Source organism: Arachis ipaensis, chromosome B9 (genome assembly GCF_059453495.1).
Source record: "Arachis ipaensis isolate K30076 ecotype BB chromosome B9, ASM5945349v1, whole genome shotgun sequence".
Classification (NCBI taxonomy): Eukaryota; Viridiplantae; Streptophyta; class Magnoliopsida; order Fabales; family Fabaceae; genus Arachis; species Arachis ipaensis.
Window position 1 is genome coordinate 139,422,231 of NC_142444.1, and position 15,075 is coordinate 139,437,305.

General features: G+C 32.5%; 1 protein-coding gene and 1 long non-coding RNA gene across 2 annotated transcripts; both read left to right on the plus strand.

Annotated features, from left to right (window-relative positions):
* Positions 1 to 354: 354 nt before the first annotated feature.
* On the plus strand, positions 355 to 2,414 carry LOC148546537 (uncharacterized). Its single transcript, XR_015899440.1, has 2 exons — positions 355 to 654; positions 1,312 to 2,414. It is a non-coding gene; the product is annotated as an uncharacterized LOC148546537 (long non-coding RNA).
* A 7,309-nt stretch (positions 2,415 to 9,723) lies between these two features.
* On the plus strand, positions 9,724 to 11,190 carry LOC107616962 (zinc finger protein ZAT5). The gene has a single exon (XM_016318819.3). It carries the CDS (start codon positions 9,940 to 9,942, stop codon positions 11,005 to 11,007), a length of 1,068 nt encoding a protein of 355 aa, XP_016174305.1. The 5' UTR covers positions 9,724 to 9,939; the 3' UTR covers positions 11,008 to 11,190.
* The last annotated feature ends 3,885 nt before the right edge of the window (positions 11,191 to 15,075 follow it).

Genomic DNA, 15,075 nt, shown 5'->3' on the forward strand with positions numbered 1-15,075 from the left:
AACTCAGTCATAACACAATGAACATGTAGGGAACATTTTCATCAAACGTGTTGTGCGAGATGAGGTTCGTGACCAATTAAGCCTCAACCTGACAAAGCCGGGTCATTAATCACATATTAGCAATGTTCTGAAAATCGGACCGAACCGACTGATTGAACCGGTCTAACTAAGAACCGGAAGCTTTAACGGTCCGGTCAGTTATGCAAAACCGCTGAAATAAAAACCGATGAAAAATTGCTGAACCGACTGAGAACCGGTCGGTTGGACCGAACCGGAAACCTTCCGGTTTGAAGGAAACGGCGTCGTTTGCAAACTTTGGCCTACTGATTACTGAACTGAACCACTTCACTTCTCACTCCTCTCAGCCTATGTTCTGCTTGCCCGAGTCATTCACTCTCCCTTATCCAACCCTAGCTACTCTTTTCGAGCCACTGCCGCCTCTCCGTCGAGCTACTGCCTCGTCCGTCCGTCGAGCTCGGCCACCGTTCGTCCGTGTAGTCACTGCACCCAAGTCTCCAACTCTCCTGCTCTCTTCTTCCGCGAGCTCGCCCCATCCCCTACTCTTTGCATCTTCTTGCCATCGGCTTCATCTTCTTGCCGTCGTCTGGTCGGTGTCGTCCATCAATGAAGGGTTTGTCGACGTCGTCTTCGAAGGTCAGTGAACGTCTTGCTCGCTTGTTGTTCAGTTGTTCTTCGTTTTTTCCTACTTTTTTATGCTCTGTTTTTGTGATTAGCTCTGATTTTGTGTGTTGCGATTTTATTGATTAATGAATGTTTTGTGATTAGCTCAGGTTCTTTACTGATTATTGGTTTTTTACTGATGTGATTAAACACCGTGGCAGTTAGATTACCTCCAGAAACGGTGCCAAGAATTGTGAATCCGCAATATTATTTTTTATTTAGGATTTAGGATTCAATCAAGAATTGGCTTTGGTATTATTTAAGAGCAGATTGCTGTTTTTGGCACCTGTATCACTAAAAAGTATTTAAAAAACCATAGTGTATGTGAAGCTGAAAGTGAGTGACATATTGTTTTCATGGGTAATTCAACTTGCTGCATTGCATTACTAAGTATCTTTGTTCTAATGAATAAGAAAAAAATATAAATTGATATGAATCGAACAGGTTCTCCTCTTGTGAATAGGTTTTGCACTTGATTATGGAATAGGTAACTATTATTGTTGAAATTATTGCTTAAAATGGATTTGTTACGCTGCTGCTGCTATAAATTAATTTATTTCTAGCTCTTGACCTCTTGTTAGGAAGGTTCAGATGCCACATACTTAATTGTGTGTTGTATGTATTGCAAAGGGTACAATGAAGGTAGGCCGGCTAGCAAAGGAATTAGCAGCCGATGTAAATATTAAACGCAAAGCCAAAGGACTGCTTCCTCGTCCAGTGGGTTATGTAACAATTAAGTGTCAATTTTAGTTGTCATTCCTTTAATAATTATTTGACAAAAGAATTTCTCTTATTGCTCAAAAGAATTCCTTTCCTTATCTAATATCTATACATAGAAAACATAATTTAAACCGTATGGGTAGTAATTTTGTACTTCTTTCTCTGTTGCAGCATTCTTATAACTCCTAAATGATATAAATATAGTGAAACACATTGAGTGAAAGTTTGGATCAATAAATTGCATAACCAAAATAATCTATCTGATTGCTGTGTATAATCTTTATGCTATTTCTTGTGTTTTTTATTTTACAAAAATAAGTTTATTTTTCTTTTTAGGTTTTACACTAGTTCTCACTCTTTAGTACTTGTTTCAAATGAATATAACTAAGTTGAAGTGAATTATTCATGTCACTGTGTAAAGGTTCGAGTTGGAATAGTTGGATACCCTATTGTTGGAAAGTCATCATTGATAAACCGTTTACTAAAGTGAAGAATGTGCCCTGCAACCCCAGACCAGGAGTTACCTAATTGTTCATGAACTTGTATTCTATTAAAGTTGAAACTAATGGCTTCTAATGTTGAGCACCTAACAAGTTTTTGTGAAGATGATTGATGACAAATTTTCATGTTGGCATTTAATATTTAGATATTTTTTTTTACTATTTAACTTTTGAGTTTGTATTTTGATAAGATCATATAATTTTAGTGGATGTAGCGATTTAAATTTGGAGGATATTTTAAGATTTATATTAGATTATAATTATATTTTAGAATGTTTATTTATAATTTATTTATTATTTTATTTTAAAACGATTTTTACGGTTGAATTATGATTGAACCGGTTAGACCAATAAACCAGTAAATCAGTAACTAGAGCGGTTCGATGACCGATCTGGTTATCAGAACCTTGGTTTTTGTTGTAATGAAAAAGATTTGTTTTTAGTAACTTGAAAGTGTGAAACATCAAACATATGAATTAGAGGGAAGTTTTTATGGTTTTAACTTTTAAGAAATATCCGTGGTGTCAAGATTGTATTTTGGGAAGGCAATTCTATCCGCCCCATGTTAAATGGAGCAGATTTGGGTCGACCTAATTGTTTTTTGTTTGGGTATGAGGCAATATGTCCCATTATCCGCCCCGTCCAAAATTTATAACTCGAATGTCATAGTTTTTCATGGTTACTTAGAGATTTTGGATTCGAATTTCACTCTTAACTTTTAAAATAAAATAAAAACGCTCTTAGTCCTTCTCACCCAAACTTAGAAATCCTAATACGCCTCCCTCCTCTTTCTCTTATCAAAGATGTTTTTAAGATAGTGTTGAGGTACTGAGAAGAATGAGACTCAGTATCATGTTTGTTTGTTTCAATTTATGTCTCTCACTTTGCACTAACAGAATACTGAGATTTATTTCAATCTCTGTCTCTTAGTCTCTGTCTTTCAGTCCTAGTCTTTCCGTTTCTGTCTCTCCACCAAACACTACCTAATAGATTAAAGTAGCGAGACACCAAGTATAAGGCTTTACCTATTGAAAGGAAGGAAATTGCAAGGGAAGTTTGCAATAGCTTAAAAGTTTTCTTTAATGTGACTGAGATGTTTTCACGAACTAAATATCCCGCTCCTAATTTATATTTTTCTCGAATATGTGAGGTTAAATTATCATTGATGGAGTCGTTGCAATTTCCAATTGAGATAATAAAGAGGATAACAACATCTATGTTAGAGAAATTTGACAAATATTGGGATGTATGGCTATCAAATACGACTTCAAGAAAGCCTATGATCGTTTAAGATGGAGCTTTTTAAAAGAATGTTTACTGAAATTTGGTTTAGGAAGGAAGTTCACCCAGCTCATTATGGAATGTGTTTCATCTGTCAATTTTGATGTGCTGTGGAATAGAGGGCGGACGAAGATTTTCTCCTCCATAAGAGGAATAAGGCAAGGGGATCCGCCATTCCCTTACCTTTTTGTCATAGCTATAGATAGATTATCTCATCTCATAGAAGAGAAGGTAGAGAAGGATATGTGGAGACCTATGTGGGTTGGTAGAGATGGACCGAAAATATGACATCTCTTATTCGCAGATGACTTACTTATATTTGCAGAAGTGTCAGAGAGCCAAATGAAGGAAGTGAATAATTGCATGAAAACATTCTGCGAGGTGTCGGGATTAAAGATAAGTGAAGCCAAGACCTTAGTTATCTTTTCAAGCAATGTAAAAAGAGAAGAGAGAAACCAGATAATGGGATTGAACAAGTATGAAGAGAAGACTAGCATAAGGAGATATCTAGGTGCTATGTTAACCAACCAGAGGAAAGAAAGGGATAAATTCAAAAACGTTCTGGAAAGAGTACAAAATAAACTAAAAGGATGAAAAATGCAGTTCTTATCCTTGGATGGGAGAGTTACAATTACAAAGTCAGATTTTAATCCAATTGCAAATTTTGAGATGCAACACACCAAGATTCCCAAAGGCATATGTGAGCAGATTGAAAAAAATCTAGAGATGCTTTATCTGGGTGTGAGAATCAAGGTTAGAGAAAGGTACATCATGTGGGGTGGAACATGCTATGCAAGGAGGAATAGGTCTAAGAAAGATGAGCAGCATGAATGAAGCTTTCCTCATGAAAGTTCTTTGGAGACTCATAACAGAGCCAGAATCTCTATGGGCGAAGGGTCTAAAAAGTCAATACATAAATAAGAAGAGACAGGAAATTAAATCACTTATCTCAAAGAATACAGATTCTCCTCTATGGAAAGATCTAGTGTAGTATTTAGAGCACAATGCAATAAGATGATTGGAAATGGAAAAAAAAATACTCTTTTCTGACAGGAAGATTAGGTCCCAAATGAAAATAAGCTGTCTAATTATACGCTAAAACCTATCTCAGATGAGGAAAGGGAGGCAGTAGTGGCTGACTACGTGGGAGAAAGAGGAGAATGGAAATGTGATGAGATGAGAAAATCATTAATAAGATACGGGCAATCGAAGACAGGGAAGATGCGGTTAGCCGGAAACACTCCAACAATACCAGTATTTTTATGGTGGCGTCTACTTACAAGTTCCTGGAAGGGATCAACAAAAAATAAAATAAGCAAAGTTGGAGGAGCATTTGGAAAACATTTATGTGGCTTGTAGCACATGGAAGAATACTGACCGCCAGCAGGAGAGCGAAGATGCTGGGGACTAATCCAAACTGCCACACCTGTCCTGCGCAAAGGTGGTTAGAGTATGGACATCTATCTTCTTTGGAACAAAGTTAGAGGAGTAGTATGCTGGTAGAATTGGAAATGGAGGAATCAGGAATTATTCTCCCCACCATATGAGAATCCCAGGAACACAGTTAGCGCCATCACAGTAGTCCCAAAATTAAAAAGACTTTATACAAGGATGAACCGTATAAGACGACAACAAAGACATCAAATAGAACCCACCTATACAAGGTTAGGTGAAATTAAACACTGATAGATCAGTTAAGAATGAATCTGGAGAAGTTGGTTAAGAACATACAAGGGAGAATAGATTAGTGGTTGGGGATCTGCCACATTTTACAAGCGAAACTATGGGGGATATATCACAGTCTAAAGGTAGCCTGAAACTTGGGGATGAGATAAAAAAAGTAGTGATTCAATGGAGATAATAGAAAAAATCAATAGGGAATTAAATGGTGGAACTCACTATAATTCTCTCCTTATTCAGATTTGCGAGATGAAGAATAGACTATGAAAAATCTCATTCCAACATACACAGAGGGAGAGGAATGAATGCGCTGACTGGCTAGCCAAGCAAAGTTTCAAATTCAACGACGGATCACTTTCCTTGACAACCCACCTGATGACTTAAAGGAGCAGTTAATTAGAGAAGGAAGAAAAAGGTGCCTCCAATGTAATGTCTGATTTTTTTTTTTCGGGCTTAGGCCTTGTACTCTAACAAAAAAAAAAAACACATATTATTTTATGGTAATAAAAATGCTATAGACTATTATAGGTGAAATCAATAAATGATAAATAAAAAAAAATATTAGAACTATTAGAATTTATTATTTTTATTTATTATTTAATTTTTTTAGTTTAATTCTTTTAATTTAGTAATATAACAACATACTTTATTTTATATTTTTAAAATATTAATGATTAATTAATAACCAAAAATAATAAATCTTCATGACTCTCAGTATTTCTCAATAAAAACTATTGTGTATTTATATATGTTAGATTAGGAAGGAGATAAAAATTACGTCAAAAATTTGTATAGATGACTTTTATGTAATTATACAGTTACTTGTTCTATTTCTTAGATAGGAAGAATGCGGATTATTTAATACAATATAATAATAGTGGTCACACTCTTTCAAAACCTTAGATGTTATCTGATCTCCCACTTAATTTCATAATCAACTCGTTTCTCACTTAGCTTACACTGTAATGTCACTCACACTCACAGTGTGTATGAAAGTCCACATCATCATATTATTATTGACAAAAAGAATTCCATTGATGCAATTGCTAGTACGTCATAATAATGTTCATTAATTGGATTGATGACTAACTAAAATTATTTCCTTTGTATAGATCTAATAGATAAGAAAGTAACGTTACTCCAATGACAGCACAACTGGTCACACAATTTTCATCCTATAATTAATTAATTAATTAATTAATCCATATATATTATTAATTATTATTATATTTTTGAGAATTTTCATAATCTACCGTATGAAATGCTCATAGTTTAGAGAATTAAAATTGACAATAAAAATGTTTGCTTATAGAAGTTCTTATAGTGTATGTGTGATAAGCATGTTTACATCAAAAACCTTTATGCATTTTTAAAAGTTTTGAAATAATGAGATCCTAAATCAACACTCACATCTGAGTATTAATCACTGAAAAATTATTCTGTGACATAAATAATACTGAAAGAAGGCATGAGTTAACCCATGCTCTAATTTCTCTTTCTGAAGTTAACTTGAAGATGAAAGGCAATTAAAAGTTGAAGAAGGACATTTAAAATTTTGTAATGTTGGTTGTTTTATTGAATTAATTAACTCCAGTGAAAATTCTACAAATAAAGTACCCAAAAAAAAGTTAAAAAACAAAATAAATAAGAACATATAGATTTGGTTTTAGTCTATGACAATGCATGCTTAATGAGCTGTTGGTATTCTGCAAAGTTTTAATTTAGATAAAAAAAAATATTAAATGTGTCATTTTCTTTAGGTGGTATATATATATATATATATATATATATATATATATATATATATATATATATATATATATATATGATTTTTAAGTCAATGTAAATATGTAAAACTAACAATCTGATTAATGTAATAATGATTATAGCTAGATTGTTGTATGTATAAAAATTGTAGAGCTATTTAAATATAGAAATATGATTTTAAATTTTTGTTTTTATGAATTGTGTTTGATAGTTTAATTTGATGTCACATTCACACTTTGAGTGGCTTCCTGCTCCTTGGCATCATTTAGTAAATACTTTAGAAAGTTCTGGAAAGCAAGACATCAAAATGGGGAAATGAAACCTGAAATTTGTGAGTTAGTTGCATTCACCACATACAACTGGTGAGAGACATATATGAATAAATAAGTAAAAATAAAGAGAAGAGAGTGAGAGTGGCAGACGGAACCACAAGAAGTCCATGGAATGCATGTGTTGTTGCTCATGCAGTTGCAGCCATCACATAATGCCAAAAAGCATCACACTCAATAATAATAATAATAATTTAATTTTGATACACTGTGAGTGTAAAATAATTTTATACGTACACTCAATTACATATACGATTAAATGTCTATGTAAGATGATTATCAAAATTAAACTCTAATAATGATAATCATATGTATTTTGGTTTCTTAATTAATAGTTTAGACTTGAATTCTTAAAATTTTCATCTCTTATAGGAGACCTTCATTGAGTCAGGACTCAATCCAAATATATAATTAAAAAAAAAAACAGAAAATAAAAAAGAAAGGGGAAGATTAAGGCAAGTGATCGAAGAAGGAGAAAGCAACGCAGATTCCGTGGTTCCAGGCTTGCATTCCAATCATGTAATAGTTATCAGATACACAAACCGTTGAAACAAAGTAATGCATTTTCTCTATTGTCTATGCCCTATTGCTTCCATCCTTCCTCATTATTCCCTTCCTTCACCTCTTCTTCAATGCCATCATACTAATACATACAAAACTATAATATAATATATAATAAAATCATACACAACAAAAATGATCACCACATATTCAGTATTACAAAAGAAATTGATTATATTATATATAATAAAAAAAATTAATAACTTTATTACAAGTTTAATTATATATTTATATGTTGATATTAGTGTTAATTTAAGTAAGAAAAATTCTTGAGAGTAAGCTATATTTAATATTTTTGGTTATTATTTGATTAACACAAACATTAAATTATTTTTAATAAATAAATTTTATTTATTTATGTGTATAAATTCTAAAAAATATTAGATACAAATTATATTGATTTTATGGTACAAAATTTTAGTAAATATAGGTATAAAATTTCTTAAATATGAGAGTAAATTATTGATAACTAAATACTGACAAAAGAGTAATGCTATGAATATAAAAAAAACAGTCAGAATTTATAATGTTATTTTTGATTAATTTTTTTGTTATTAAATTATTTATTCTTGAATAAATTCATAAAAAGAATAAAAAGATTTAAAATTTTCAAAAAATAAATCGTTGTCACAATCTTTTAAAACTCAAATTAGAATTTAACAAACTTTTTTAGTGACTAAACTGAAAATATATGCATTATTATACTATACCAGTGGATGAAATGACTAATTTAGTCAATTACCAATTATTACCCTCTATTTGTTAATTTATTTAAGCTGCTTCAAGTAATGAATGTACTTACTATTTACTGCCACCACCACCTTCCTACTCTAATATTTTGATGGGGTGGATTGTTTCTATAGATAGCTTGCATGTGACTCCAGCCTCTCAAAATGTTGCTTTATTTTTATTTTTTAATATTTTTTTCACTGACTTGGATATGTAACCACACAATAGGGGTTTGCTGTGTTGTAATTTGCACCATTTTATGCAAACCACTAAAAACAAAAGGAGAAAAAGAATGCACCCTAAATTTCATGCTACAAAAATTGAAGCAGCTTTCTTCTAACTTTTCACTAACTTGGTGATCTAAGCCACCGAAAGCTTTGATGTACTTCTATGTTTGTAACTTGCACCATTTGGTCTGTATTTTAAACCACTTGAAGATGGAATCCCACATAAGTGAAATTATATCAATTTTAACCTTTTTTTAGAAAAGTAACAATTATTCACATAGTGAGCTTCTTCAATTTGAATCAAATTATTTATGTACATAATTAGGATAAAATGACATCAAAATTAATTTAAATAAATTCTATATAGTTAAATAATTTTTTATTTGTGTAATTTTAAAAAAAATCAACCATTAAATTAAAAATTTATATATTGTAAATCATTTCTAGAAAGTTTCATGTAAATCCAAAATAGTTTGTTGTGTTTTTTATATTCTTTAAAAATAATTTGTTCATCAAAATATATATAAAAAAAAAGATTCTTCAATTCCATATTTATTAATGTCTCTTTTTAATATAAAATGTGCTGTAGATGTTTTTCAATATATACTATTGTGATGTAATGGTTGAATCAATAAAATATACATCTTATAAAAATGGTAATGTCAGAAAAATGAAAAATAATGAATCCAAATAGCCTAAATTTATTTTATTTAGTATTTATTTATTACCGAATGCATTAAAAAAAAGCCAAAAATTATAAGTTTTGTCAATTTTTGACTAATATTTTTTAATTATCAAATATTTTCGATAATTAATTTGGTCTATTGTAATTTACACATTAACTAGATTAGTCTCTCCAAATTAATTAATATTATTCATCAGCATAGGTCAAACTAATTTGACTCGCACATATAATTTGAGAAACCAAATTAAATATATAATGGCATGTATTTTTTGAAGGAGCAAATAAATAAGTAGTATAATGAAAATAAATAGAAGAGAAGAATGGTTGAGTTAGTTTGATTGATATGGTGGAAGTGCGTTGGCAAAGTGTGAGAAAGAGAGTGTGGGACGGACTATGTGCTGAAGAAACCAGTCCTTCAATTTTCTTGTCTTCCAATCTGTTAACACTAACCATATTTGGTCACTTTCTGTTAATCACGTTTATTTTTGGCTCTATCCTTAGAGTGCTATATTTCCTCCCCTCTCAATTCCTAAATCATTCTATAATTAAACATCTCCCACATAGCATAACTTAGATATTGCACGCCTAATTCACACTCACTTTGACTCATCCCTTAAACACATATCATCAATATATAAATAACCAACCCCTTAAACTCTTGTTTTCCTCTGCTTCCTTACAACTCTCCTAGCCTCTCTTCTCTTCTCTTCTCTTTTCTCTCTTCTCTCTATCTCTCTTTCTTTTAAGGTTTCTCTTCCTTCCCCACGGTGAGGACCATCATGGAAACACCAGAGGAACTCACCTTGGGTTCCAAAGACCATACCAACATCGTCAAAGGCAAGAGAACAAAGAGGGTACGGCCTCAATCCCCCATCCCCTTCTCCATCGCCGCAGCAGAAGAAGAAGGAGGGGAGACTAATATACCATCGCAACGACAAGAAGAAGAAAAAGAAGATATTATTTACAATGCGAATGCGAATGGCAACACAGCAACTACTTCTTCCGTGGGTCCACGAGACAGCACGGAAGAAGAGGAGGACATGGCCAACTGCCTCATCCTGTTAGCACAAGGACAATCCAGGGAATCCCCAAGACGCCCGGCCGCCGTAGCAGAAGAAGAAGGAGGAGGAACAAGCTACAACAAGTACAGCAGTAGGAAGTTTCTAGAAGCTGCCGGAGTCGGCGTTGGGTACGGAGGAGGAAGAACAGGAGGATATTATGTATACGAGTGCAAAACATGTAACAGGACATTTCCGTCTTTTCAAGCACTTGGTGGACACAGGGCAAGCCACAAGAAACCCAAGGCCGCCATTCCTGCAATCTCCATTCACCAAGAAAGAAAACAACCACCGCCATTGTTCTCCTCAGACGAAGAAGAGTTCCAATTCAAGAACACCACCGCCAACAAATCAAGCTTCCTCCAGTTGAACACAAGAGGGAATAATTTGTATAGCAATAACAATAACAAATCCAAGGTTCACGAATGTTCCATTTGCGGAGCTGAATTTACATCTGGACAGGCACTTGGTGGACATATGAGGCGGCACCGAGCTCCGGTGGGGACTAACACTAACACTAACACCACGCTTTCGCTGACCACGACCACCACGGCTGCCGCCATGGAAGCAGATGAGGAGCAACCTAAGAAGAAGACGAAGGTGTTATCTTTGGATTTGGATCTCAACCTTCCGGCACCGGAAGATCAAGATCAAAGGGAATCCAAGTTTGCCTTTGTATCCAAGCAACCACCAACGCAACCGCAACCCCAACCGCAACCGCAGAAGCAGCAACCACAAACAAGTCTTGTCTTCTCTACTACACCAGCTTTGGTGGATTGTCATTACTGAACAGGGAAACTAAAAAGTTTGAAAATTTATTGGCATTTATTCAATTCATTCATCATGTGAAAGAATTAAGAACAACATTTTTTTTTGTTTAGCAATACATTATTGATTTGTTTGTATGTATGTATGATTAACTGATTATACACACATACACATTTGAAAAGATTTTACAATAATTCTTTTGATCCTTTACCAACTTGAATTAAGCACCTGGAATAATCATTATGGTGACTTCATCAGTTGTTTAATTCATTGAAAGTTTAAAAAAAAATCATAATTTTTGTTCTCTGGATAAGTCCTCTATACAACTCATGGATAGCTCATGTTGGCTACTCTCTTTTTTTCTGTTTTTATTTTATTTTCTTTTTCTTTTTTTGGCTATTTTTCAGTGCCACGGAATATGATGTATTAAATATTAATACCCTTATTGTTACTACAAAGAGAGAGATAGAGGCATATAGCTCATAGGTTATTGGTACTGTCCCAAAAGTCCCTGTTTAATTTTCATTGTTATTGTGCACAAGAAACCTTTTCTACTCTCTGTTTGGATAAATAGCTGCATATTCATTAATTCATTTATTATATTTTTATTTCTAGTGTTTAAAAGTTATATATAAATCAATAATAAGTAACTGTAAATATAATTAGAATGTGTATATATTAAATATGATTTAGAAGTGAGTGTCCTCTTGGTCATGGAAATAGAATAAAAATATGGAAAGCCAGTGAGTAAATGCTATTCTCACATGAATCCTAACAGTCCTTTCTCTTCCTTTATAACATTATGTTGCCATTAATCTTTTTTGAAAAAAATAATGTTACTCGGTCTTATTTTATTCAGTTATTTTTGTTGTTTTCTTTTAACTGCTTCTTCTCTTGTGCTAGTTAATTGCCTAATCATTACACCTCAGCATGAAACCACATCCATCACACTTCACAATTCACAAGCCTATAAATTTCTCCACTGGATTCTGATCTCAACCTTGCCTTAAATATACAGCTAATAAATACATGTACCAAAGTTGAATCATTAGATCAAACCCACAAGCTATGAGAAAGTAGTTAATAAGATTTGAGTCATTATTTAATTTTTAAAATTTCTTTATGCTGATGATTTCCCTTTCTTTTCGATAAAGTAAGAAGAGAAAGGCGTTGAAGAAAACTTAATTCCTCATCCACAAGTAGAGATTTACACTCAACCTATTATTAGTAGGGCCATTGTGTTTTAGAAGTTCAATATTCAAAAGGCTTCACATCCATAAAGAGCTTTTTATATTTCGTTAAATGCATCAAAAGTCAGAATTCATGTTGCATGAGATTATGTAAGTGCAATTAAGTTGAGGTATTGAGGATTTAATTTATCTAATTACTAATCAGATATTGAACAAATTAAAAGAAATAAAATGAAAGAAGAGATAGGAGCGAGCATGATGGGGGCAAAGGGTTTTTAACTAGTTGAGTTAATTGGTTTTCAATTTGGAAAAGTATAGGAGTCTACTAGCCAAAAATTGAACAACTCAATTAATAATGATTAATTTTAAATTATTTTTTTAAATTTAAATTTTGATTAATTAACATTAATGGCATTTTTTAACCAAAACTTACCCTAATTTATTTTCACTTCAACTCACCATTCACCACACAAAACCACAAATCCTAATCCTTCTTCCCAATGTCCCACACTGCTGCGGTTTCGTTCTCGTGCCGTTAGCGTCACCGCAGCACCGTCCTTGCGCGCCATCGCCATTCGTCCTTGCATCCTTCTCCACCACCTCATCTGCCGTTTGTGCAGGAAAGACAGCCACCATCGCGCTTCTACTTCACCCTCCTCGCGTCCCATTGCGACTCCTCATCGCTCGCCACTCGCACCCTACGACTCTCCATCCGTCGTGACGCAGCCACCACCAGGTCCCCATTCGCGACGTCGATCAACTACTCCGATCCATATGGCGACTCCTCCACTCGTCGCAACACACCACCGCGAGTCTTCCCACTGTCCACTCAACGCCGTCCAAGACATCGTCGTTGGCCACCCTGCGGTTCTTCTTCTCCTCCTCCTATTTGGTTTTGAATGATTTTTTAACTAGTTTTTTTATGTTTCTTTTTTCTACATTTCGGATGATTCTTTTTATTAGTTTTGGATGATTCTTTTTTCTTTGTTTTGTATGTTTTTTTCTTAGGATTTGGATGATTCTTTTTATTAGTTTTGGATGATTCTTTTTCCTATTTTTGTATGTTTTTTTTTCTCAGAATTTGGATTATTTTTTATCTTATGTTTTGGTGCTTTTTGTTTTTTGGAGTTTCAAAGTTTTTTTTTGAAAAGATGAATTAGTGTTTGCTTAATAAATAGTAACGAATAAATTAGAGTAAGAAGAGATAATTAATAATCATTAATTTTGTATCTTTTAAAAAAATTTAAATAATCACTAATTAATGACAATTAATGTTATTAATTAGTATATAATATAATTCAAAAATATTTGTTGGCTTATTGTTGGCTAGACCCTTTTTGGTTTTCTAGCGGGATTCCATCATTTTAATATGGTTGTGGAATTTAAATTAATTTTTCAATTGACGTGTCAATCATCTCTTATAATAAACCATCCTACTGCAAGTTTTCGCTTTAGAAGAGAGATGTCATCATCGGATAGGTATCCAAGATGTCTTTCTAACCAGGAATCGGTTTTACATTGTATTCAGGATTGTCTAGAAGCTCAGCTTGTATAGCATAGGTTAGATATTTCTTGTCATCCTTTGGATTTGAAGAACTGGTTCTTGTTTCATAGCAGAGAGCATCCGTTCAAGTTCTTTTCGGGATTTTGGTGGATATGGCGTATAAGGAATAATAACATCTTTAATCCTCATGAAACTTGGCCTCCGAAAAAAGTGATTTGTCTGGCATTAACTTCAGAAAAGGAGCTTAGGAATATTTTTTAATTACAACGTATGTCCATTCCTTCTACTCTAAATGGTTTTTGGAATCCCCCATCCATTAGTACTTTCAAGATTAATTGTGATACTAGTTATCTTGGTTCGGGTGATAGTGTTGGTTTTGCTTGTGTTATTAGAGATTGTAATGAGAGTTGGCAAAGGGGATGTTTGGAAATGATTGAGAGTAATAGTATTCTTCAAGGAGAATTGTTTGCTATTTGGAGAGGATATCCTCTTAGCTTGGGATGTGGGTCAACGAGATGTTATTTGTGAGACGGATTGTGTGGAAGCATTTAATCTTATTACTAATCACCAAGATGGTTTTGGGTTTATTGATCTATTGGTGCTCAAAATAAAAGATATCATGCATTGGAATTGGCGTGTTGACTTTCGTTTGATTATAAGAGATGCAAACACAGTGACAGATACTATGACAAAGATGACGATGAAGTTACAACTTTCTCATGTAGAGCTTCTTTCACCTTGAGAAGAGTTTAATAATAGTCTTAAAAAAGATTATTTCTCTATTTAAACAGATCCTTTGTTTTATTTTTCTTTATTTAGTTTATTTCAGTCACAAACAAAAACCATCAAGTTTTCTTTAAAAAAATGGTGAACAATGAAATGAAAAAAAAAAGGGATAATTTTTATGGTTTTTGAGAGTGGGATGAAATTGACCAATTCTATCGGATTATAACTAGAAATGGGCTATTAAATTAGTCTACTTTTAGCTAAATTCGATTGTTAGTCAATCAATTAAAAAGTAAAAAATAAAAATAAAAAATAATAAATTAATTGAACCATTTGATTTTTTAATAATTAATCGGTTTAAATTAATAAAATAAAAAATTTATTTTTTTAAAATATTATATAAATATATTATTTTATTATATTTAATTAGTTAGTTTGGTTTACTTGTTTATTTGTCTAATGACAAATAAATTAATTATTTAATAATTAATTATTATCACCGCAAATTTTATGTAATAAATTTTAAAAATATTATTTCATATACTAAAATTAATCACAAATATATTTATATATAAATATAGGTGTGATTTAATTTATTTTTAATATATATTTATATTTTAATATATATTTTATATTAATAAATAATTTTAATAGTTGATTTCAATATAC

What these genes read in the sequence shown, in the direction of transcription:
- LOC107616962 (XM_016318819.3), top strand. Translation starts at nt 9,940, where the DNA reads ATGGAAACACCAGAGGAACTCACCTTGGGTTCCAAAGACCATACCAAC.